Here is a 26524-nt window from a genome sequence, read left to right as displayed (position 1 = left end):
GCTCTCTGCTATGGTCTGGGAAAGCAGCAGAAGATGGCCCAAGTCCTCGGGCCCCTGCACCCATGTGGGAGACCCGGAAGAAGCTCCTGGCTCCTGGCTTCAGACTGGCGCAGCTCTGGCTGTTGAGGCCATCTGGGGAGTGAACCAGCAGGTGGAAGACTTTTCTCTTTCCCTCTCTCTGCCTCTCTGTAACTCTACCTTCCAAATAAATAATAAATCTTAAAAAAAAAAAAAAAGGCCAGAAGAATGCAGCTACAATACTCACTTTAGTTTCAAACATTTCAATGTTATTTTTTACAAACTGTGCTCATGTGATTATTCTTTTTAAACTGATTTGAAAGAGATTAAAGATTCTTCCTCCATCCATACAATAAAAAAGGCCCAAATATTCTTTAATATCCTAATTAATGGATTTTCATATGCTGCTCCTAAACCAAAAACTCAATGTATTCAAATACCATATTACTGGGCCTACACTGTTGCACAGAGGGTTAAGCCATAGCCTGCAGTGCTGGCAACCCATATGGGTTCCATTTTGAGTCCCAGTTGCTCCACTTACAATTCAGCTCCCTGCTAATACACCTGGGAAAGCAACGGAAGATGGCTCAAGTCCTTGGGCCCCTCATAGCCATGTGGAAACCCAGAAGAAGCTCCTGGTTCCTGACTTTGGCCTGGCCCAACCCCAGCCATTGATGCCATTTGGGGAGTAAACCAGCAGATAGAACATTTCTTTTTTTCTCTCTCTACCTCTGCCTTTCAAATAAATAAATAAATCTTTAAAAAGAAAATCTGGTCTCCTAACTGGAAAATCTTTATATATATATATACACTTTATATATATATATATATATAAATACATATATATATATGATTGTTCTACTTACAAAGGGAAGGTATGTCCCAATACCCATAGCATAGGGACTACTTAGTAGTGATGGAGATGTCAGACCAGACCAAACTAAATCAGTCAGCCCAAGAGCACCAAGATCATTGTGGTTCCTTCCACCACGTAGTTCTCAAATTCATATGGCTATGCAATAGACATTCCTACATGGTTCAAACACTTTCACTCACTCAACAAACACCTGACATCTCTCCTATGCCAATACTGACTAAGATGAGGAACACCTGGAACCTGTCCTCCAGGAACTCCGTACAGTGGTACAGACCAACCAGGGGGTGAGGGGACTCTCTCTCAGGGTGACAGGCCCTAAGAGAAGCAGACACAGACTTCCAGGGAGCACACAGGTGGACCCGGGACCCACTTTCCTAGAGAATGGTTTCTCAGGAGCTAGCGCTGTGGCGCAGTGCGTTAAGCAGCCATCTGCAATGCCAGAATCCTGTATGGAAGCCAGTTCAAGTCCTGGCTGCTCCACTTCCAATTTAGTTCCCTGCTAATGCACCTGGGAAAGTAGTGGAAGATGACCCAAGTACTTGGGCCCCTGAACACACATCAGAGATCTGGATGAAGCTCCGGGCTCCTGGCTTTTGGCCTGGCCCAGCCCTGGCTATTGTGGCCATTTGGGGAGTGAACCAGCAGATGGAAGATCTCACTCTGTCTCTCCTCTTTCTCTGTAACTCTTTCAAATAAATAATAAAAAAGAAAGAAAAATAAATAAATCAGAAAAAAAAATAATGGTTTCCCAAAAGTCAGGTCTGAACCAAGCTGGTAAGGAAGGGGTCTGTGTGGCTGGAAGTATTAAGGGAGCGTAGCCAGAGGAGGCCACCCAGCTTCCAACAAAGAAAATCATGTGTATAGAAGAACTTGGCTCTTACACACAGCTGCCAAGCCTTCAACAGTTCCAACAGATCAGTATGTGGCATGAGATGAGACCAGATCACAAGAGGCCAGTGGAGATGCACAGCACCGCCACTGCGTGCAAAGTCTGCTGGGACGAGCATTACTTCTCTAAGAGGGTACAGGATGTTTTCGGACCCACACAACAGTCACGCCACGGTAAACAACATAGGCACTACTCCTACTACTGGCACTGTATTAAAATAATTAGCTGAAGACCTCAAGTGGCCTTAACAACAGCAGCCTGCACACATTCCTCCTGAAAGCCCTCAAGTAATGCAGAACACACCTGATGGTCAATCAGCAGCTCCTCTGGGTAGAGCTCCTCGCAAAACTCGCAAGGCAACACGGTCTCATCAGCGGCACCTAGGTATCAGGCCACACAGACTAAAGTTAACAGAAGCAAACTTCATTTCCATATTGATTCCTTTTATGGGGTTTATGTAAGAGTTTCACTTCATTTGACGGTTCTTAGCTAATGGCAACGTGTGGGTGTATTAAATCCTCAAAATCCAAGAGCGAAACTCTAGACAAACATTTTCATAATGGAACAACAGTTTACTTGTCACCAATTTTCTGAGCAGCAGAAAAGTAGCTACTACTCTAATTAAGGAAGAGATTTAAACGTATAATGATAGCATGTGTTGATCTAAGCACATTCTATGCATTATTTAAATTCTTATTATCATTTTACAGATAGAGAAACTGAGGCTTATCTATTATTGACAAACGATAACCAGAAAATTCCTCCCAGTACAAAATACCAAAAAAGACATTGACTAAAAGTAACTTAAGTGAATGAATAAATGCATGTTGAACCTGAGATTCCCAAACACAACACTCCCTGTAACTGCTAAACAAACGGGGGGGGGGGGGGGGGATTAATTGGAAGAGGTACGGGAACTGCCTACCTACTTAGCAACATTAACCATAACATCATCCTCACATAGGTGTGAGGCTACCATCTCTATTTATGGATTTACATTTAATTTTGACACACTTTGATTTTAAAAAGTCCAAGTCAAAATTCAATATAAAATTATCCCTTTTTAGCAGTATCCTTAGGTAACTGCAAGAAGCACATAGAAATCCCCCTAAGAGCATGCCAGAAAACTGTGACATACAAACATGTGTACATACACACACACACATGTTCCCAACAGCACATGCCATGAATGAATCAGCAGAAACAACAAATGGCAAAAACCAGATCTCAAACATTGGTATCACAAAGAAAAATAAGTATATGGAACATGCCTAAAGACATGTTAAAGAGGGAACTGTAATATAATTAAGGTATGAAAGATGATTGTTTTTTTAAAGATTTATTTATTTGAAAGGCAGAGTTAGAGAGAGGCAGAGGCAGAGAAAAAGAGAGAAGTCTTCCATCTGCTGGCTCACTCCTCAAGTGGACCCAATGGCCAGAGCTGAGCTGATCCTAAGGCAGGAGCCAGGAGCTTCTTCTGGGTCTCCCACGCGGGTGCAGGGGCCCAAGGACTTGGGCCATCTTCTACTGCTTTCCCAGGCCATAGCAGAGAGCTGGATCAGAAGGGGAGCAGCCGGGACACGAATCGGTGCCCTTATGGCATTAGCAACTGCAGGTGGCAGCTTTACCCACTACATCACAGCATGGGCCCTGGTGGCCAGCACTGTGGCACAGTGAATTAAACTACAGCCTAGGATACCAGCAACCCACAGAGATGCTGGTTTGCGTCCCAGCTGCTCCACTTCCAATCTACCTTCCTGCAAACCCACCTGGGAGACCCAGATGGAGTTTTAGGTTCCTGCCTTGTTCAGGTCCAGCCTTGGCTGTTGTGATTGGGGAGTGAACTAAGAAATGGAAAATCTCTAACTCTTCCTTTCAAATAAATGTTTAAAAAAAAAAAAAAAAAAGATTAACAAAATGACATGGCACAATGAGGAAAAGAATCAAAGAGAACTCAAGTGAAAAATCTCAACAGGCATATTAAACAAGCAGAAAAATTAGAAACAACTAAGGAGACAACCAGTAAAGCATAAGACAGGTAACATTTAAAAGCAGAGGAATCATCAGGAAACTACAGACCAGCAAAGACAAAAAGATCTTACAAATCAGGTGGACAGAGAAGGTGAGCACCTGCAGTGAAACATCATTAATGGAAGATTTCTCCACAGCTACCAACAGGCAGCAAGAAAGAATGTCTTCCAAGAACTAAGACAAATTAATTGGCAACCTGAGACTACACGGCCAGAGAAACTTCAAAATTAAAAGCAAAATGAAGATATTTTCAGGCAAACCAAAAGGAGGAATTTACAACCAAAATATATCTTCAACAGAACATACTTCAAGAAAATTGAAAATTACCCTAGAAGAAAGTTCTGAGAACCAAGGAAGAATGAGTAAGGGAAATGGAAAACACATGCAAAACACAATGAGTATATAAACAGAAATATCTACTTCACAGCATTGAGAAGAAGAACACTAACCATATCAGGAGTATTTGATTCTAAGGCTACAGTATTGACTGGAAGAAGTGCAATGGGTGGAGTAAACAGTCTTCATGAGGCAGATTAAAAATTCCAAACTAGTAGAGAGGAACAGAGTAGTGAAACAACCCAACAAACCAAACTTGACAACAACACAGTCTTCACTGACTTTTGAAAAAAATACGGAAACTATACTCAATCCAGAATTTTCATTTGTCACTACAATTTTACTTTCAGCACCAGTTTAAATGCTCTGATGAAAATGAAGGCTGAATGTCGCTCCCCCTCTTCATGGAGGAGCAACACTAAGCCCTGCCTAGGCTTCATATCCGAGTCACGGCACCATTATGCCGCTCCCCCTCTTCGTGGAGGAACGACACAGGACCCTGCGCTGTTCTTTCGTCTGCTCGGCCCTCCCCGGGTTTTCTGCTGGTTCTTCCCGGGTTGGCTACTATCCCTTCCACCTCCGTGGAAGGGCAGTTCCCCCTGGCCGCATTCCCCACTTCCGCAGGGGAGCGGCACACCGCCGGCCGGCTCTCTCGGGGGCTGCACGGGTTCCCCTAGATGTTCCCCATAGATGTTCCCGGTGCATGCCGTTTCTCTCCTCCTTTATAGTCCTTCTCTGCCAATCCCAACTCGGCTGCCCACACGCCGAGTACGCTGCTCTCCAATCAGGAGCAAGTCCTACAGTTAATTGGTTGAACTGGAGGCAGCTGTGCAGAAGCTGTTTACTTCTCTCCCAGCGCCATATTGTGGGAGAGCAGATGCATAGAATAAGTCTTAATTCGAGTAACTTAGTCTAGTCCGGATTGCTCCCCACAGATCCCCCTTTCTTTTTATTTTTGGCGTTGATACGCGCCTGTCTTCGGTGTCCCGCGGCACACACTAGAGTTGCCACAGGCTCTTACAAGTCCTATCCATCAGGCAAACCGAATCCGGGTCCTCTCTTCGCCATGTTGTGAGGAGGTTTTTAGGCGCTGATGCGTGCCTGTGTTCGGTGCCCTGCAGCGCATACTCTGCTCTGCTAGAACTGCCTGCAGGTGTTTACAAAACCTATCAGGCAAACCGAATCCAAGCCTTCTCATTGCCGTATTGTGGGGGAGACTTATTAGTGTTGGTTTGTGCCTATCTTCGGTGACCTGCAGCTCATACTCTGGTCGAGCTTTGCTGGCGCTTACCGCCTTAAATCAGGCAGACCGAATCCAAGCCTCCTAATTGGCATGTTGAGGGGAGGCCTTATTTTTCTCTATTTCTCTATCTCCGGGCATTTCTATTTCTCCCATTTTACTTCTGTCTGCCAACATTCCTATTTCTCTTTTACTTCTAAACTTCTGTTTCTCTTATCCCCGCAGCTTTCCGGCACCTCGCCCCGCCGGCGGGTTCCCGGCTCTGCGCCGCTTCAGCCCGCGCGCCTCTCTCGTCTGCGCAGCTTCCCGGCTTTGCGCGGCTCGGCTTTGCGCGCTCCGCGGTCTCCACGCTTAACCCTTTCGCGTCTGAACCACGGCCTACGCCAGCGTTCCCTATCTATTCACGCCCCGTGCTCTCTCTGCACGCGGCGGCTTCCGCGAGTAACACAGCGTAGCTTGCGTCTCCGCCACTAGGATTCAATCTAAGTTCCCCGGGCTAGCCTGGCGAATTCAACCCAGCGTACGTCTCCGCCCCACGATTTGGCTTCCCGTCCTTTGCTCCCCGGGCTAATCAGACGGATCCCAATCTGGCTTACGTCTCAGCTTCTGGTTTCAACTTTTCGCCCCCTATTCCCGGGCTAACTTGAGAACCCCAAAGTGGCTTTCGTTTCCGCCTCGGCCTGCCCCCCGCGGCTTCAATTTCCCTAACATTTTTCTCTACCCGGTATGTTTCCCCAAGCTTTCCTCCAATGATATTCCTCCCTCATTTCTCCTGGCCTCTCCCCACAGTCCGCGTCCGAGTCTGTTTGTTCTAGCTCCGTATCTGAGTCTATGCCTAGGCTTTCAATAGCTTCTTCCGGCACCCTTTTCGTCCGGCTTTTCCCTAGGCTGTTTGCTAGTCTCTCTCTCCAGTAATTTCCCTAGGCTGTTTGCTAGTTTCTCTCTCCGATATTTTCCCAGTTCTTCCCGTTTCTTCCCTCCTAAGTTTGCTATCTGTCCTAGGTTTCCTATCCAAGCTAGGTTTCCTATCCGAGTCACGGCACCATTATGTCGCTCCCCCTCTTCATGGAGGAGCAACACTAAGCCCTGCCTAGGCTTCATATCCGAGTCACGGCACCATTATGCCGCTCCCCCTCTTCGTGGAGGAACGACACAGGACCCTGCGCTGTTCTTTCGTCTGCTCGGCCCTCCCCGGGTTTTCTGCTGGTTCTTCCCGGGTTGGCTACTATCCCTTCCACCTCCGTGGAAGGGCAGTTCCCCCTGGCCGCATTCCCCACTTCCGCAGGGGAGCGGCACACCGCCGGCCGGCTCTCTCGGGGGCTGCACGGGTTCCCCTAGATGTTCCCCATAGATGTTCCCGGTGCATGCCGTTTCTCTCCTCCTTTATAGTCCTTCTCTGCCAATCCCAACTCGGCTGCCCACACGCCGAGTACGCTGCTCTCCAATCAGGAGCAAGTCCTACAGTTAATTGGTTGAACTGGAGGCAGCTGTGCAGAAGCTGTTTACTTCTCTCCCAGCGCCATATTGTGGGAGAGCAGATGCATAGAATAAGTCTTAATTCGAGTAACTTAGTCTAGTCCGGATTGCTCCCCACAGATCCCCCTTTCTTTTTATTTTTGGCGTTGATACGCGCCTGTCTTCGGTGTCCCGCGGCACACACTAGAGTTGCCACAGGCTCTTACAAGTCCTATCCATCAGGCAAACCGAATCCGGGTCCTCTCTTCGCCATGTTGTGAGGAGGTTTTTAGGCGCTGATGCGTGCCTGTGTTCGGTGCCCTGCAGCGCATACTCTGCTCTGCTAGAACTGCCTGCAGGTGTTTACAAAACCTATCAGGCAAACCGAATCCAAGCCTTCTCATTGCCGTATTGTGGGGGAGACTTATTAGTGTTGGTTTGTGCCTATCTTCGGTGACCTGCAGCTCATACTCTGGTCGAGCTTTGCTGGCGCTTACCGCCTTAAATCAGGCAGACCGAATCCAAGCCTCCTAATTGGCATGTTGAGGGGAGGCCTTATTTTTCTCTATTTCTCTATCTCCGGGCATTTCTATTTCTCCCATTTTACTTCTGTCTGCCAACATTCCTATTTCTCTTTTACTTCTAAACTTCTGTTTCTCTTATCCCCGCAGCTTTCCGGCACCTCGCCCCGCCGGCGGGTTCCCGGCTCTGCGCCGCTTCAGCCCGCGCGCCTCTCTCGTCTGCGCAGCTTCCCGGCTTTGCGCGGCTCGGCTTTGCGCGCTCCGCGGTCTCCACGCTTAACCCTTTCGCGTCTGAACCACGGCCTACGCCAGCGTTCCCTATCTATTCACGCCCCGTGCTCTCTCTGCACGCGGCGGCTTCCGCGAGTAACACAGCGTAGCTTGCGTCTCCGCCACTAGGATTCAATCTAAGTTCCCCGGGCTAGCCTGGCGAATTCAACCCAGCGTACGTCTCCGCCCCACGATTTGGCTTCCCGTCCTTTGCTCCCCGGGCTAATCAGACGGATCCCAATCTGGCTTACGTCTCAGCTTCTGGTTTCAACTTTTCGCCCCCTATTCCCGGGCTAACTTGAGAACCCCAAAGTGGCTTTCGTTTCCGCCTCGGCCTGCCCCCCGCGGCTTCAATTTCCCTAACATTTTTCTCTACCCGGTATGTTTCCCCAAGCTTTCCTCCAATGATATTCCTCCCTCATTTCTCCTGGCCTCTCCCCACAGTCCGCGTCCGAGTCTGTTTGTTCTAGCTCCGTATCTGAGTCTATGCCTAGGCTTTCAATAGCTTCTTCCGGCACCCTTTTCGTCCGGCTTTTCCCTAGGCTGTTTGCTAGTCTCTCTCTCCAGTAATTTCCCTAGGCTGTTTGCTAGTTTCTCTCTCCGATATTTTCCCAGTTCTTCCCGTTTCTTCCCTCCTAAGTTTGCTATCTGTCCTAGGTTTCCTATCCAAGCTAGGTTTCCTATCCGAGTCACGGCACCATTATGTCGCTCCCCCTCTTCATGGAGGAGCAACACTAAGCCCTGCCTAGGCTTCATATCCGAGTCACGGCACCATTATGCCGCTCCCCCTCTTCGTGGAGGAACGACACAGGACCCTGCGCTGTTCTTTCGTCTGCTCGGCCCTCCCCGGGTTTTCTGCTGGTTCTTCCCGGGTTGGCTACTATCCCTTCCACCTCCGTGGAAGGGCAGTTCCCCCTGGCCGCATTCCCCACTTCCGCAGGGGAGCGGCACACCGCCGGCCGGCTCTCTCGGGGGCTGCACGGGTTCCCCTAGATGTTCCCCATAGATGTTCCCGGTGCATGCCGTTTCTCTCCTCCTTTATAGTCCTTCTCTGCCAATCCCAACTCGGCTGCCCACACGCCGAGTACGCTGCTCTCCAATCAGGAGCAAGTCCTACAGTTAATTGGTTGAACTGGAGGCAGCTGTGCGGAAGCTGTTTACTTCTCTCCCAGCGCCATATTGTGGGAGAGCAGATGCATAGAATAAGTCTTAATTCGAGTAACTTAGTCTAGTCCGGATTGCTCCCCACAGCTGAAAACTTGATAAGGAGACAGAGAAAATAAGACAGTGCCCAAAAGAAAAAGATTTTGGGATGAGGGCATTTTCTTTAAGGGAAGAAGCAGAAACCGCCATGTATTCCGGGCAGAACCTAAATAGGACCATTCCATGAGGGTTAACCCAACTCAGAAAGGGAAAAAAATTAGAAATCAAACATTAGGAAGCCTTCTTCTGTTCCCCAAAGTTAGGAAGTCACCCTAATGAAGCAATGGATTGTGCATTCCCGTTCTTCTATATACTGATGGTCTCTGAAAGACCACCTCAGTGCTCAGCTCTGGAGAGATGAAGCAGACCTGTTTTCGGCTGATCAGAGCTAAGAATCACAGTAACTTTTCTTTCAGATGACCTTAATTTTTTTCATACTTATCTACCTTTTTTCATAGCTTTTTGAGATATAGCTCACTTTCGAACAATTTGCCCACTAAGGTACATTCAATCATTTTTATTATAAATGTAAATTATTTTTTAAACCTATCTACAATACAGAAAGCATTATTTTCTTTTTCTTAAGATTTCTTTATTTATTTGAAAGGAAGAGTTACAGAGAGGCAGAGGCAGAGAGAGAGAGATCTTCCATCCGATGGTTCACTCCCCAAATGGCCACAACAGCCAGGGCTGGGCAGATCCGAAGCCAGGAGCCGAGAACTTCTTCCAAGGCCCCCATGCGGAATGCTGGCACTGCAGGAGGCGGCTTTATCTGCTACACCACAGTGCCAGCCCCAGAAAGCATTATTTTCTTAAAAAGAGTTATTTATTTATTTGCTAGGCAGAGTGATGGGGGGTGGGGAGGGAGAGGCAAGGGGTAGAGGAAGAGGCAACAGGCAGAGATCTTCCATCCACAAGTTCACTCCCCAAATGGCTACAACAGCCAGGGCTGGAACAGGCTGAAGTCAGGAGCGAGAAACTCCATCTGGGTCTCTGACATGGGTGACAGGGACCCAAGTACCTGCGTCATCACCCACTGACTTCCAGGTGCATCATCAGGAACCTGAACTGGCAGCAGCACAGCAGGAACTCAAACCGGCATTCCAATATGGACTGCTAGTGCTACAGGCACTGCGCCACAACACCAGCCCTACAAAAGCATTATTTTTAAGGCAGAAAATACGTCCGAGAACAGTGGTTTTACAACCTGTGGTGACACAGCCCCCTAAGGAACCACAGAATCGTCTTATGCAGTCTTTGAATCTGTTAACCCAACCACTGTCCAGAGGGGATTACAACAAACTATTTCACAAATATTTGCTATTTTTCAGGCCACATAGACCCAGAATTTACTGTTTGGGTCCAGGACTAATTCGTATTTTACCTGAATCAACAAGATGTTTAGAGGTGACCCACTGTTCTTGGAGTCATTACTCATACGGTGGCATGAAAAGAAATCACACCTGAAAGCTACCGAACTTTCAGGTCCCTAAATCCCTGACAGCTTGAGTGTTTTAAATATGTCATGAATCGGAGCCGGTGCTGTGGCACAGTGGGTAAAGCTGCCACCTGCAGTGCTGGCATCCCCACATGGGTGCCAGTTTGAGTCCTGGGTGCTCCACTTCCGATCCAGCTCTCTGCTATGGCCTGGGAGAGCAGTGGAAGATGGCCCAAGCCCTTGGGCCCCTGCACCAATGTGGGAGACCTGGCAGAAGCTCCTGGCTTCAGATCGGTGTAGCTGTGGCCGTTGTGGCCATCTGGGGGGGAGTGAACCACTGGATGGAAGACCTCTGTCTCTTTCTTTTGGCCTCTGCCTCTCTGTAACTCAGCCTTTCAAATAAATAAATACGCTAAAAAAAAAAAAAATCCAGCCTTTATATTTCAAAAACTTAGTTTGGGGGCAGGTATTTGGCACAGCAGTTAAGGTGCTGCTTGGTACGCTTGTAATCCACATCTGAGTTGCTAGATTTAGTCCTGGTTTTGCTTCCAATTCCAGCTAATGTGAACCCAGGGAGGCAATGGCTCAAGTACTTGGGTTCCTGCAGTCATATGGGAGACCTGGATGGAGACAGAGGCTCCTGGCTTCAGCCCGGCCTAGCCCTGGCTGTGGTGGGGCATTTGAGGAAGGAACCAGCAGACAGAAGAGCTCTGTCTTCTACCTTTCAAATACAATGAAAATAAATTTTGTGAAAATAAAAACTGAAAACATATATCCAACATTAAAAAAAATAGTTTTTAGAAGTCAACATTGTGGCGCAATGGGTTAAGCTGCCATCTGTGACAATGGTATTGCATATGGAAACACCAATTCAAATTTCTACTACTCCACTTCTGATTCACCTCCTGCTAATGCACCTGGACAGCAGTGGAAGATGCAGGCGACCCGGATGGAATCCTAGGCTCCAGGTTCAGCCTGGCCCAGACCCAGCAATCATGGACATCTGGGGTGTGAACTAACGGATGGAAGATTTATCTATCTTTTGCTTTTCCTCTCTGTTGCTCTTTCAAATAAATAAATCCTTGAATGTGGGCCATCCTCCACTGCTTTCCCAGGTGCATTAGCAGGGAGCCAGACTGGAAGTGGAACAGCCAGGACACGAACTGGCACCCACATGGGATACAGGCATTACAGATGGTGGCATAACCTACTATACCACGATACTAGCCCCTATTCTGACAAATGACAGTGTTGTGGTATAGTGGGTTAAGCCACTGTCTACGATGCCAGCATCCCATATGGGCACTGGTTAGAGACCCGGCTGCTCCACTTCTGGCTCCTTGCTAATGCGCCTGCAAAAGCAGAGGAAAATGGCCTAAATGCTTGGGCCCCTGCCCCTATGTGTGAGGCCAGGAAGAAGCTCCTGACTCCTGGCTTCTACCAAGTGTGAATCTGTCTCTCCCTCTCTGTGTAACTCTTTCAAAAAATAAATAAATCTTTAAAAAATAATAATAAATTGGGAAAGGCAGGTATTGTGGTGCAACAGGTTAAGCTGTCACTGGGATGGCCACATCCCATATCAGAGTACCAGTTCCAGCCGGCGCCGCGGCTCACTAGGCTAATCCTCCGCCTAGCGGCGCCGGCACACCGGGTTCTAGTCCCGGTCGGGGCACCGGATTCTGTCCCGGTTGCCCCTCTTCCAGGCCAGCCCTCTGCTGTGGCCAGGGAGTGCAGTGGAGGATGGCCCAGGTGCTTGGGCCCTGCACCCCATGGGAGACCAGGAAAAGCACCTGGCTCCTGGCTCCTGCCATCGGATCAGCGCGGTGCGCCGGCCGCAGCGCGCCGGCCGCGGCGGCCATTGGAGGGTGAACCAACGGCAAAGGAAGACCTTTCTCTCTGTCTCTCTCTCTCACTGTCCACTCTGCCTGTCAAAAAAAAAAAAAAAAAAAAAAAAAAAAAAACAGAGTACCAGTTCCAAGTCACAGCTTCTCTGCTTCCCATTCGATTTCCTGCTAATGCATTTTGGGAGGCAGCAGATGATGACGGCTCAAGCACTTAGACCTCTGCCACCCATGTGGAAGAGCAGGATGGAGTTCTGGGCAGTTGGCTTCAGCCAGGCCCAGACTGGCTGCTACAGGCTATTTGGGGAATAAATCAGTAGACAGAAGAACTCTGTTTCTCTCTCACACTCACTCTATATTTCAAGTACATGGAAAAAAAAAAAAAAAAGAGAGAGAGAGAGAGAGACATTAAAAAAAGCTGAGAGGGGCCAGTGCTGTGGCATAGTAGGCTAAGCCTCTGCCTGTGGTACTGGCATCCCATATGGGTGCCAGTTCGAGACCCGGCTGCTCCACTTCTGATCCAGCTCTCTACTATAGCCTGGGAAAGCAGTGGAACATGGCCCAAGTCCTTGGGCCCCTGCACCCACATGGGAAACCCAGAAGAGGCTCCTGGCTTCAGACAGGTTCAGCTCCAGCCAGTGCATCTATTTGGGGAAGGAACCAGAAGATCAAAGACTTTTCTCTCTGTCTTCTACCTCTCAAATTCTACATCGCAAATAAATAAGCTGCAATAAAATAAATAAAATAAAATACTGTAGACAGACGAACACCGAATAAGCAAACCTACCCTTTATGTCGTTCAGAGAAGCGGGACCACCATGAGGCTGGTCTGCCTCACAAATGGCCCTCCAGAAGTCCTGCTCTGCTAAGCTGGAGGACTGGCCTTCATTTTGCAGACTTAGAGCCAACATGAAGTCCAAGTTCGCACTGTCTTCACCACCCTCTTTGAGGGGCTGTCGGCTTCTATTCCTTTCCTGCCTTTCTTGTTCTTCAACTAGAGGGGGAAAAACAAAACCAAAGAACACTCAAGACACTTTAGACATACTGCTATCCCTCAATCAAGTCCCTGCCCAGCAAAGAGGCATGGGGGCACCAATAAAACAGCCCCAGGTCCACCAGTGCGCCCAGCCATCTGGTTCTCATTCATCTCTGAACATTAAGCCTACCATTATTCTGATTGTATATTAATAACTGCTATTTCTGGGCTCTAACTAGGGTAACAGTGCTCAACACGTCATCTATATTTTCTTCATTACATAACAATGTTTCAGAGCTCAGAATCAGATTGCCTGATTTCAGACATCGGCTCTACCACACCTGCCCTCAAAGAGACCATCGTGAGAAGGAAATGGCTGTTGCAAATGCCTGAGGCTCAGAAGGTGGCATCATCACCACTCTTCACTGTACCACAACAGTGAAAAGTTTCTGTTATTCTCATTTTGTAGGAATGTAAGTATTCTTCACAGTGTTACCAGCCATTCTCACATTTCTATAATGACAATATACTCTGCCAAAGCCCTGCTCCTATTTACCCTGGGATTCTGATACCACTTCGGTTTCCTAATCTTAACACAACTTACACAGATTATTCTGAATTGGAAACTGAGGTGGCATGTTCCTTTGGTTGGTAGTCCTATTATGAAAAAAGTCTGACCCAAAGTCTCTCAGGGGCCTCCGGGGTATCCTCACAGGTGGGTCCAGAGCCTCAATTTGTCTGAGGAGTTGGGATGCGATCCAGATTCCATCTTGATCAAATGACTCATCATATGCTTGGGGAGGTATGGCAACCTCATTTCTCTTTTCCTCCCCTTCTCTCCCACAAATGTCAGGGTGAGTCTTCAGATCTTTCACAAGGACATTGCGCCCACAACTGCCACATAGCTCTGTCCGGGCACCACAGTAATCTTCATGTTCCTTCAGTTTGAGAACAGACAGTTCCAAATCACAGTGCTGGCAGACAGCAAGCCTCAGAGGGCACTCACTCTCCTGCAACACAGAGTAACGAAGCAGTTAATATGCACACCTAGTAGAGGCTGTGTTTCAGTACAGATCAAGAAAAGCAAAAAGTACCTACAGTCATGTGTTCTGTAATAACCTTCTGATCAATGACAGACCACATATATAACAGTGGTCCCATAAAATTATATTGCCTACTGACACTGTAGCCATCTTGGTTTGTATAAGTAACCCTATGTTGTCTGCACAATAACATGGCCTAATGACTCACTTCTCACAGCCCCACCTCCACCTGCCATACTTTTTATGTATAGAAGAGTCACGGCTTCCCCTTTTGTTCCTGCCACTAGGTTTTTCAAAGGAAAGGAACTATTAGAAGAAATCAACTTGGCCACTCTGTCTTTTGTTTTTGTTTTTGTTTTTTTGACAGGCAGAGTGGACAGTGAGAGAGAGAGACAGGCACAAAGGTCTTCCTTTGCCGTTGGTTCACCCTCCAATGGCCGCCGCGGCCGGCGCGCTGCGGCCAGCGCACCACGCTGATCCGATGGCAGGAGACAGGTACTTATCCTGGTCTCCCATGCGGGTGCAGGGCCCAAGTATTTGGGCCATCCTCCACTGCACTCCCTGGCCACAGCAAAGAGCTGGCCTGGAAGAGGGGCAACCGGGACAGAATCCGGTGCCCCAACTGGGACTAGAACCTGGTGTGCCGGCGCCATAAGGCGGAGGATTAGCCTAGTGAGCCGCGGCGCCGGCCGGCCACTCTGTCTTACCACTTTGTACACACATTACAAAGTAGTCCAAAATCAGCCACAGACACCCAAAGGCAAACAGCAAGAAGCCCAGCAATTCAATCCGGTTGTCAAAGCTCTACAAATTTCCCCTTACTATTCCAACTGTCTTGAGTGGTGGGCAATGAACAGTGACCACCCTTTCCAAAGACAATGGTTTTTCTAAACTTTAAATTTACATTTGGCACTGATTCTAAACAGACCAAGAAATCACTAAATGAAGATGAACCCACGAGTGTGAATACTGGGGCCAGCATGTGGTATAGTACGTTAAGCCACTGCCTGTGATGCCAACATCCCATATGAATGCCAGCTCAAGTCCTGGCTGCTCGACTTCTTTTTCTTAAAGATTTATTTATTTATACAAGAGGCAGAGTTACAGACAGAGGGAGAGACAGAGAGGCCCTCCATCTGGCAGTTCACTCTCCAAGTAGCCTGAATGGCCAGAGCTGAGCCAGTCCAAAGCCAGGAGCCAGGAGCCTCCTCCAGACCTCCCATGTGGGTGCAGGGACCCAGGCACTTGGGCCATCCTCCGCTGCTTTCCCAGGCCACAGCAGAGAGCTGGATCAGAAGAGGAGCAGTGGGACACAAACTAGCACCCATATGGGATGCTGGTGCCACAGGTGGAGGCTTAACCTACCATGCCTCAGCAATGGCCCCTGCTTGACTTCTAATCCAGCTCCTGTTAATGCACCTGGGAAAGCAGTGGACAGCCCAAGTGCTTGGAACCTGGCTACCCAGTGGGAGACGCGGATGGACTTCTAGGCTCCCAGCATCAGCCTGGACCAGCCCCAACCACTGCGGTCATTCGGAAGTGAATCAGCAGTTGGAAGATCTCTAACTCTGCCTTCCAAATACAGTTTTATAACATCACAAGTTTAGATACTTTACAACCACTGTGCCAAAAAAGCAAAATGTATTTTCATACAAACTAAAGTTCTACTCTAAATGCTACTTCCAAAAATTTTAGCACTGTATGTATATGCACAAAATAGCTATTGCAGGAAACAAGAAAGGGTTTAGGGTTAGGTGTTTGGCCTAGCAGTTAAGACGCCAGCATCTCACATGAGAGTGCGTGGATTCGATCCCCTGCTTCCGCCTTCCAATTCCAGATTCCTGACAATGCAGATCTTGGGAGGCCACAGGTGATGGCTCCAGAAGCTGGGTCCTTGGCCCCTATGAGGCAGACTTGAATTGAGTTTTGGCTCCCAGCTTTGGCCTGGCCCCATTTCTGGTCACTGTCAGGATATGGAGATTTATTTATTTATTTATTTATATTTTAAGATTCATTTATTTGAAAGAGTTACAGAGAGAGAGAGAGATCTTCTATCCACTGGTTCAATTCCCAGATGGCTGCAATGGCCAGGGGTAGGTCAGGTTGAAGCCAGCACCTTCTCCTGGGTCTCCCATGTGGGTGTAGGAGTCCAAGCACTTCGGCCATCTTCTGTTGCTTTCCCAAGTGTGTTAGCAGGAAGCTGTTTCAGAAGTGGAGAAGCCAGGACTTGAATCAGTGCCCATATAGGATGCTGGCACTATAGACAGTAGCTTAGCCCGTTATGCCACAGCGCTGGTCTCACTGTGAGGATTGAAGGAGTGACCCAGCAGATAGGCGCTCTGTCTCTAGTTCTCAAATTTAAAAAACACAGTAACTTTAAAAAAAAAAAAAAAAGGTTCATTTATTTATTTGAAAGGTAAGAATTACAGAGAGAATGAAGCACAGGCAGAGAGAGGTCTTCCATCCGCTGGTTCACTACCCAAATGGTTGCAACAGCTGGAGCTGTGCCATCTGAAGCCAAGAGCCAGGAGCTTCTTCCAGGTCTCTGACATGGGTGCAGGGGCCTAAGGACTTGGGCAATCTTCTACTGCTTTCCCAGGCCATAGCAGAGAGCTGGATCGGAAGTGGAGCAGCCAAGTCTTGAACCGGCACCCACAGGAGATGCCAGTACTGCAGGCAGCAGCTTTACCCACTAAGCCACAGCGCTGGCCCCAAAACATAATAACTTTTTAAAGACAGACAGAGGGCCTAGATAGCGGAGCAATACGGGTGAAGAGACACAATTTGCGGCCAGTGTTCTGGTGTAGCAGGTTAGACTACGCCTGTGATGTAGGCATCCCACATCAGAGTGCTGGTTCAAGTCCCGGCTGCTCCACTTCCTTTCTGGCTCCCTGCTAATGTGCCTGGGAAAACAGCAGATGAGAGCCATTTGGGCAGTGAACCAGTGGACCCTGCCTTTCAAATAAACAAATACATCTTTAAAGGAATAAAAAGGAGACAATTTATATCTAGATACTTTTGTGTCTTTAAATTGTACCTCATGGGGCCAACGCTGTGGCACAGCAGGATAATGCCTTGGCCTAAAGTGCCAGCATCCCATATGGGCGCTGGTTCTAGTCTCAGCTGCTCCTTTTCTGATCCAGCTCTCTGCTATGGCCTGGGAAAGCAGAAAATGGCCCAAGTCCTTGGGCCCCCGCACCCATGTGAGACACCCGGAAAAGGCTCCTGGCTCCTGGCTTTGGATCAGTGCAACTCCAGCCATTGCAATTGGGGACTGAACCATCGGATGGAAGACCTCTCTCTCTCTCTCTGCCTCTCCTTCGCTCTCTGTGTAACTCTTTCAAGTAAATAATCTTTAAAAAAACAAACAAACAAACAAAAAACCGTACCTCATGTAGATGCAACACTAATTCAGAAGGTTTTTTGGGATTTGAAAAACAGAGTGTGCTCCCCCAAAGCCCACAACAGCCAGGACACACAATCTGAGTCTCTCACACAAGTGACAGGAACCAATTACTTGAGCCCTCACTGCTGTATCCCAAGGTCTGCATTAGCAGGACGCTAGAGTTAGGAGACAGGGGCAGGAATCCAATTCTAAGTACTCCAATGTAGAAGGGAGGATCTTAACCATTAGGAAATGAAAGATTGTTCATTCTTTATTTTTATGATTTATTTATTTAGAAAGCCAGGAACTTCATCTGGGTCTCCCACGTGCGTGGCAGGAGCCCAAACACTTGGGCCATCTTCTGCTGCATGTCCCAGGCCATTAGCAGGGAGCTGGATTGGAAGTGGAGCAGCAGAGACACAAACCGGTACCCACATGGGATGCCATCATTGCAGGTGGCGGCTTTACCCTCTATGCCACAACATCAGCCTCCAAGATTTTTTTTCAAAGGTTTCTTATTAGAAAAACACTACTGGTTCGGCCGGCACCGCGGCTCACTAGGCTAATCCTCCGCCTTGCGGCGCTGGCACACTGGGTTCTAGTCCCGGTCGGGGCGCCGGATTCTGTCCCGGTTGCCCCTCTTCCAGGCCAGCTCTCTGCTGTGGCCCGGGAGTGCAGTGGAGGATGGCCCAAGTCCTTGGGCCCTGCACCCGCATGGGAGACCAGGATAAGTACCTGGCTCCTGCCATCGGATCGGTACGGTGTGCCGGCCGCAGCAGCCATTGGAGGGTGAACCAATGGCAAAGGAAGACCTTTCTCTCTGTCTCTCTCTCTCACTGTCCACTCTGCCTGTCAAAAAAAAAAAAAAAAAAAAAAAAAAAAAAAAAAAAACACAAAAAAAAAACAAACACTACTGGTTTAAGTTACTCAACAGAAAAGACCAAATAACTACTGTCACACACCATATAACAAACAGCCCTAAAAAGTACTAGTAACTCACCAGAAAAACAGATACATTTAAAACTAGTAAAGAAAAACAGAATTTTTTTAAATTCTTGATAGTTAATCTCTGATCTAAAATTGTCATAGTCTGGCTAATGGGGATGTTGGGGAATACTTTGTATTTAACCTTTGCAATAACTGGTGTATCACCATGGGACTCCCAGAAATAGCTGCCAAAGAAGCTAGGAGAGGTTGTTTTACACTAGTGAGGGAAATACTCATTATTACCATTCATGTGACCTCAATCTGTAAGGCCTACTAAAGCATACCTCCAATATATACAAAATAATGAGTACCTCGGTATTTATGAGATGTTTTCTCCACACGTTGGGTTATCAGTGCTTCTAATTTTCTTTATAATTCCCCATTTTCCAAATTTTCTATACTGAATATGAATCAGTTTATAACTTAGGAAATTTAAATATAAATTAATAAAATTACGTTGTTATGGGTTTTTTTAACATATACAGAATGAAATAGGAAAATCTTAAGTGTACATCCTAATAAATTTTGGATTTTATGGATAAATTTTTACATATATATATATACACACATATACATACATACATACATATAGATATACTCCTATGCGACTGCTACTTAAATAGTTGTTGGGTCTTTTAAATTGATGAATTAATATACTCTTTCAACTTTGGCCTGCTTTATCCCATTAGGGGACCAAATGATACCTTACTCTTTCACCAAATGCTCTCTGACAAATTTCTTCAGGTATAGATAGCATGTTAGGGGCCAGGTTGTGGCACAGCAGGTTACACCATTGCCTGCAATGCCAGCATCTCATATGGGCGCCAGTTCAAGCCCAGGATATTCCACTTCTGGTCCAGCTCCCTGCTAACATGCCTGGGAAAGCAGCAGAAGATAGCCCAAGTGTTTGGACCCCTGTCACCTACATGGGAGACCTGGAAGAAGCTCCTGGCTCCTGGCTTTAGACTGGCCCAGCACTGGCCATTGCAGCCATTTGGTAAGTGAACCAGAGGATGAAAGATCTCTCTCTCCTTCTCTGTAACTCTTTCAAATAAAATAAATTTTAAAAAAAGGCATGTTATCCAACTGATTAAGAATTCAAGATGAAATTACAAAATGTAAGGCAGACCATGTACTGAAGAGATTATCCCACACTAGAAGGACAGGATGGCTTCACACTCAGTGCGGCTACCAACAGACACCAGCAAAAGCTACTCTAAGGCCGGAGCTGGGGACACAATGTTGTACTCAGCAGCCTAAACCTGGCAGCAGTTGACCTGTCAAAGTCTCAAATGCATCTTGAGAGGCAGTATGCATATGAGCTGATAGAGAACAAAGACTCAACCAGCCTGGCTTCCTGCACCGATGTGGCTCTAACTGCCATAGCAACGGCCCAAGGTAACTCAGTCCTTTCACAGCACAAGACTAACCTCATGCTTCTTTAGTTGCCTCCTTTCCAACTTCTTGTTACATTTGCAGGTGACCTACAGTAAAAAGTGAGAGTGAGTAAACTAGGTTTTGTGACAATAGGTGCATCTGCTAGTACACAGTAGCAAGTAGAAAACGTCTGTGAGGAATGGCAAGTTAAACACATGTATGCACATCTGGGTCTTGGCTCACCTGACAGTGCTCTGTAGCCACGTGAGTCTCCATGTCAGATTTGGGGAATGGTTCCGTGCAGACAGGACACACACCGATGTTCCTTTGACAGTGGATCTCATGGATGGTAAAATTAAACACAGGAATTTCTTTTTTGCTATAGAAACAGAGCAAAGAAAAAAGCAAGAATTACCAATGAATCCATGTCTTTTCTCACACAGAGGTATCATATGGAAATGTGCCCTGTCCAATCTTTAGCCTCTATCACCTCTTTAACGAATCCCTACTCTACAAACCTGACTGTTATCCCTGCTTTTCAAGAATGAAAGCCTGAAGGTTGAGACTTTTGGGCAACATTGTGAGTTAGGAGAGCTATGCACTACTTCTGAGAGCTCTTATTTTTATGACGTCTGACTGATCACACCAACAGTATGAAAATAAATTCCAAGAAGAGCTGAGATTTTCCAAAACTACCTATGGCCCAAAGCACAGTGATACACTCCAGGATTATAAAAACCTAACAACCTATCACTTATTTTCACTCTCAATCTCAAAGTAGTTCAATTTCATTAGACTTTTTTTCATGAAAAGTAAAACCAAACAAAGTAGATGCACCTTTAGGGGAAGTGGAAATTGTCTGCTTTATGTTATACATGCCTTTCAAAGCAGGCTGGGTACAGACAGGAACATGCTTCCTGCCTAGGTTTGTATCAACTTCACTGCAAAAGTGAAATCCTAAACCCTTTTCCATAGTCCTGTCTCTTCACCATTCTCAGTCATCCAGTAACCCAATCAAAGATCAACTGTAACTTACAGGAAAGGGGGAAAGTGACAATTTTTTAAAAAGATTTATTTACTTCTCTGAAAGGCAGAATTAGAGAGAAAGAGATCTTCCATCTGCTTCCCCAAATGGTCTCAATGGCCTGAAGCCAAGAGCCTAGAACTCCATCTGGGTCTCCCACATGAGTGGCAGGGGTCCAAGTACTTGGGCCATCATCTGCTAACTTCCCAGGTATGTCAGAATGGCTCTAGATCAGAAGTGGAACAGCTGGGACTGGAATCAGCACTCATCTGGGATGCCAATGTCCTGGTTTTAACCAGCTGAGCTGGTGATAATTTTAAGTGAAAGAGTTAAGAACACTTAAATCAGAAAAGAGGGAAGGGTGCCTGCTAATGTGCCTGTGAAGGCAGCAACAGATGGCACAAGTGTTTGGGCCACTTGCCAACATGAAGGCCAGGATGGAGTTCCTAGCTCCTGGCTTCAGCCTAGCCTAGTCCTTGTTGTGGCAGGCTTTTGGAAAGCAAACCAGCAGATGTAAAGTCTCTCCCTCTCTATTTTTTCTCTTCCTTCCTGTCACTGCCTTTCAAACAAATAAATAAAACTTTCAAAAAAATCTTTTAAATTGACAAACTGTTCCCACCAAACATTCCAAAAACACAAAAATGTCAATATACTTTCTTCCTACCAACAGATCAAATGAAGAGATTTTTTTTTATTTTTTTTTTAATTTTTATTTATTTATTTTTTGACAGGCAGAGTGGACAGTGAGAGAGACAGAGAGAGAGGTCTTCCTTTGCCGTCGGTTCACCCTCCAATGGCCGCCGCGGGCGGCGCGCTGCTGCCGGCACACCACGCTGATCCGATGGCAGGAGCCAGGTACTTCTGGTCTCCCATGGGGTGCAGGGCCCAAGCACTAGGGCCATCCTCCACTGCACTCCCTGGCCACAGCAGAGAGCTGGCTTGGAAGAGGGGCAACTGGGGCAGAATCCGGCGCCCCAACCGGGACTAGAACCCGGTGTGCTGGCGCCGCAAGGCGGAGGATTAGCCTAGTGAGCCGCGGTGCCGGCTTTTTTTTTTAATTTTTTTGACAGGCAGAGTGGACAGTGAGAGAGACAGAAAGGTCTTCAATCTGCCGTTGGTTCACCCTCCAATGGCCGCCACGGCCGGCGCACTGCGCTGATCCGATGGCAGGAGCCAGGTGCTTCTCCTGATCTCCCATGGGGTGCAGGGCCCAAGCACTTGGGCCATCCTCCACTGCACTTCCCTGGCCACAGCAGAGAGCTGGCCCGGAAGAGGGGCAACCGGGACAGAATCCGGCGCCCCGACCGGGATTAGAACCCGGTGTGCCGGCGCCGCAAGGCGGAGGATTAGCCTAGTGAGCTGCGGCACCAGCCAGAAGAGATTTTAATATAAATGAGAACACAATTCTATATATAGACAAAACTGCTGAAAGCCCAAGGAAGAACTAGCAGGTTAAAAGATCAAATTTTGGGGCTGGCGCCGTGGCTCACTAGGCTAATCCTCTGCCTGCAGCGCCGGCACACTGGGTTCTAGTCCTGGCCAGGGCACCAAATTCTGTCCCAGTTGCCCCTCTTCCAGGCCAGCTCTCTGCTGTGGTCCGGGAGTGCAGTGGAGGATGGCCCAAGTGCTTGGGCCCTGCACCCGCATGGGAGACCAGGAGAAGCACCTGGCTCCTGGCTTCGGATCAGCGCGGTGCGCCGGCCGCAGCGGCCACTGGAGGGTGAACCAACAGCAAAGGAAGACCTGTCTCTCTCACTGTCCACTCTGCCTGTCAAGAAAAAAGATCAAATTTTGGGAACCAGCGCTGTGGCATGGCAGGTAAAGCTGCCACCTGCAGGGCCTTAAATCCTGGTTGTTCCTCTTCTGATCCAGCTTCCTGTTAATGCACCTGGGAAAGCAGTGGAGGTTGGCCCAAGTGTTTGGACTCCTGCACCCATGTGGGAGACCCAGAAGAAGCTCCTGGCTTCTGGGCTTTGGATTGGCCCAGCTCGGCTGTTGCAGCCACTTAGGAGTGAACCAACAGATGGAAGACATCTCTTTCTCTCTCTTTCTCTGCCTCTAACTCTGCCTTTCAGATAAATAAATAAATCTTTTAAAAAAAAAAAAAGTCAAATTTCATTTTTTTAAAGATTTACTTATTTATCTGTAAGGCAGAGTTACAGAAGGCAGAAGCAGAGAGAAAGAGAGGTCTTCCATCTGCTAGTTCACTCCCCCAGATGACCGCAATGGCCGGAGCTGAGTTGTTCCAAAGCCTGGAGCCAGGAGCTTCTTCCAGGTCTCCCATGCAGGTACAGGGGGCCCAAGCACTTGGGCCATCTTCTACTGCTTTCCCAGGCCACAGCAAAGAGCTGGCCTGGAAGAGGGGCAACCGGGACAGAATCCGGCGCCCTGACCAGGACTAGAACCCAGTGTGCCAGCGCCGCAGGCGGAGAACTAGCCTATTGAGCCACGGCGCCGGCCCCCAACTAACTTCTCTTTAAGAGTGGCTGCCTACCAGGCTCTACTACAGCTCAGATTTTGAAGAGTGCCTTAATTTTTCTAACAAACTTTCAAAATTCGAAATTTAAACAGGGTTACTTAGATAGAGGTCTGTACAGGCTCAGCCAGCTTCCCATGCTAATCTGCTTTTTTCCCTAAATAAACTGCCCTGGCTTTGAATAACCTTGTTTTTATTAGCTTTCCATTAACTCACCCTTTTTAACTCCCTCAGCAGAGTTATTTATACATTGGCCTAGGCCTGTGATTCCTTCAAATTGGATAAAGCTAAAATAGTTATGAAACGGCAGACAGTGGCAAGTAGAAATACCCTGTAAGGCAATACACCCATTACAAAATGACATCTTAATTCCATGCAGGAAAAGGTGATTCTGACTAGCAGTTACTCTAATTATATTCTAATTCAGCCAAAAGTTAGGCTGAGTAGAAAGAAAAAAAACCACCACAACCAAAAATCAAAATTGTTATCTGACTCAAACTTTTCATCAATGTACATCACACTGTGTTCCTTATTCAACATCTCTCTCCTACCACAATTTATAGGTTAAACACATTATATATAGAGTTTTGTTTTTGCTTTAGTTTTCAGTAAGAGCACTCACACAGGTATATCATCAAAATATCAAAACAAGGTCTTGAGAAATCCCCACCAGAAGCCAACTAGTCATTAACAATATGCCTAGACTTCATCTCAGCAGGAAACAGTTGCTCTTTCTTATCACTCATGTGGGTTAAAAACATCAAAATAGAAAGTATAATCTTCAAGTCTGTGCCAAGTCTTTAACACTTTTGGAATCACAAAATGATAATGATTAAGCCTCACTGCCTTAGCAGTTCAACTTGGCTCAGCTCCCATTTTAGAAGCAGCAAAATCCTCAATAAAAAATGAGTTAGGACTGAGCTGATGGGGACGGCATTGTGATGTACTGGGTGAAGCTGTCACATACAAGGCTGTCATCCCATATGGGTGCTGGTCTGAGTCCCGGCTGCTCTGCTTACAATCCAGCTCCCTGCTAATGTGCCTGGGAAAGCAGAGGACTATGGCCCAAATCCTTGGGCTCCTGCACACATGTGGGAAACCCAGATGAGGCTCTTGGCTTTGGCCTAACCTGGCTGTTGCCAAAAGTCAGAAGGAAGGAAGGAACCCAGGCAGGTATTGTGATGCACCAAGTTAAGCTACAGAACAATCATTTCTCCATATATGAGTGTCTGGTTTGAATCCCAGTTACTCTATACTTTCAATTTAGCTATCTACAACACGCCTGGGAGATGGCAGATAATGATCCAAGTATGTGGGTTCCTGCCACTTACATGCAAGACCTGAAAGAAGCTCCTGGCTCCTGGCTCCTGGCTCCAGGCCTGGCAAAGTTCTGACTGTTACAGGCTCGCTTTCTCACCCCAACTCTGTCCCTGTCACTCTACCTTTCAAATAAACAAGTAAGTAAATAAATAAGTCAGGAACCAGAGAGCCCTGACTTCTACTTAATCTCATCACTCCAGGCAGCCCACCACTTAAACCAACCAGCTTGTCAAATTAGTAAAACAGGCAATTCAACAAAAGCATTAAAAAACTCTAATCTCCCAAACCCCAAAAAAGTTCTAATCCCCAGGCCAGTTAAGCTGCTGCCTGCATCCCATATAGGTGCCAGTTTGAGTCCTGGGAGCTCCACTTCTGACCCAACTCCCTAATGACCTGGGAAAAGCAGCAGAAGATGGCCAGAGTGCTTGGGCCCCAGCCACCCAAGTGGGAGACCCGGAAGAAGCTCTTGGCTTTGGCCTGGCCTAGCCACTCTAGTCCGATTTATTTGCACTGTATAATACATGGCTCTAATTTTAACTTGCCAATAAATAAACCAACTCATTATAGAAGTTTGTTCTCATTTCAATAACATTTCTTAGATTTAATTTCTTACCAGTTGTTACACAGTTGAGTATCCTGGTCATCTAGAAGTTCAGCCATCTTTAGTTCTTCCTGTAACTATAAAGAAAGAAGTATGAACTTTCAATTTCATTTCTGCTTTAAGGATGACATGCAAAAACAAAATAAGACTTTCGTATATCCCTCACCGAATTTCCCCAAAAGTTAACATGATTAAAATATCAGAGTACAACTCTTACACATAGGCAGTTAACACGAATATTAGTAACTATTCACAGGTCTTTCTAAAATTTCACCTCCCATCCCATCAAGGCCTTTTTCTGGTACAGGATCTGATGTAGGAGCATACATTGTATCTAGTTTTTTTGTTTGTTTGTTTGTTTGTTTGTTTTTTTTTTTTGACAGGCAGAGGGGACAGAGAGAGAGAGAGAAAGAAAGGTCTTCCTTTGCCGTTGGTTCACCCTCCAATGGCCGCCACGGCCGGCGCACTGCGGCCGGCGCACCGCGCTGATCCGATGGCAGGAGCCAGGTACTTATCCTGGTCTCCCATGGGGTGCAGGGCCCAAGCACTTGGGCCATCCTCCACTGCACTCCCTGGCCACAGCAGAGAGCTGGCCTGGAAGAGGAGCAACCGGGACAGAATCCGGCACCCCGACCGGGACTAGAACCCGGTGTGCTGGCGCCACAAGGCGGAGGATTAGCCTAGTGAGCCGCGGCGCCGGCTAGTTATTTCTTAATCTTCTGGGACTCAGGATATCTCTTCAGTTTTTACTGCTCATGATTTTATTCAACACACTGGCTAGTTATTTTGTAGAAAGTCATTCAGTTTGGGTTTGTTTCATGCTTTCTCATGATTAAATTCAGGCTACACAGTTTCAGAAATACCATAAGAGGTTGGCACCGTGGTGCGGCAGGTTCAAGCCCCAGCCTGCAGTACCAGCATCCTATACAGGCACTGGTTCAATCCTAGCTGCTCCACTTCCTAACCCTTTCCCTGCTGATGCACCTGGAAAAGCAGTGAAGGATGGCCCAAATTCTTGGGACCCTTTACCCACTTAGGAGACCAGGAAGAAGCTCCTGGCCTTTCGAATGGCTCAGCTCCAGCTGTTGTAGCCTTCTGGAATTAACAGATTGGAAGACCTCTCTCTATATCTCTGTCTCTACCTCTGTGTCTTTCAAATAAATTTTTTTAAAAAAAGTGAAAAAAAAAAAAAAGTGATGCTGTGCTCATCTTCATG

The 26524-nt window shown here is 47.2% G+C and overlaps 1 protein-coding gene across 8 annotated transcripts in view; it reads right to left on the bottom strand.

The window, feature by feature from the left end:
• TRAFD1 (TRAF-type zinc finger domain containing 1) overlaps positions 1–26524 on the bottom strand; it is a 33604-nt gene that overhangs the window by 3857 nt on the left and 3223 nt on the right. For 3 of the 8 annotated variants that reach the window (XM_070066223.2, XM_070066225.2, XM_070066224.2), the window contains exons 2-8: positions 25321–25385; positions 20131–20266; positions 19941–19994; positions 16255–16338; positions 13700–14105; positions 12907–13113; positions 2088–2164 (exon numbers count right to left, since the gene is read on the bottom strand). In XM_070066223.2, the coding sequence (XP_069922324.2) occupies positions 2088–2164; positions 12907–13113; positions 13700–14105; positions 16255–16338; positions 19941–19994; positions 20131–20266; positions 25321–25367 (1011 nt within the window). In that variant the 5' untranslated portion in view covers positions 25368–25385. The remainder of the gene's footprint in view (positions 1–2087; positions 2165–12906; positions 13114–13699; positions 14106–16254; positions 16339–19940; positions 19995–20130; positions 20267–25320; positions 25386–26524) is intronic. The other 5 variants (XM_008272257.5, XM_051826822.3, XM_051826821.3 and 2 more) reach the window with 2 other exon arrangements.

The sequence above is a fragment of the Oryctolagus cuniculus genome, chromosome 21, assembly GCF_051225735.1.
Source record: "Oryctolagus cuniculus isolate XC-2025 breed Fujian yellow rabbit chromosome 21, ASM5122573v1, whole genome shotgun sequence".
In the NCBI taxonomy this organism is placed as follows: Eukaryota; Metazoa; Chordata; class Mammalia; order Lagomorpha; family Leporidae; genus Oryctolagus; species Oryctolagus cuniculus.
Note: the sequence above shows the minus strand (reverse complement) of the source record. Positions and strands in the feature narration are given on the sequence as shown.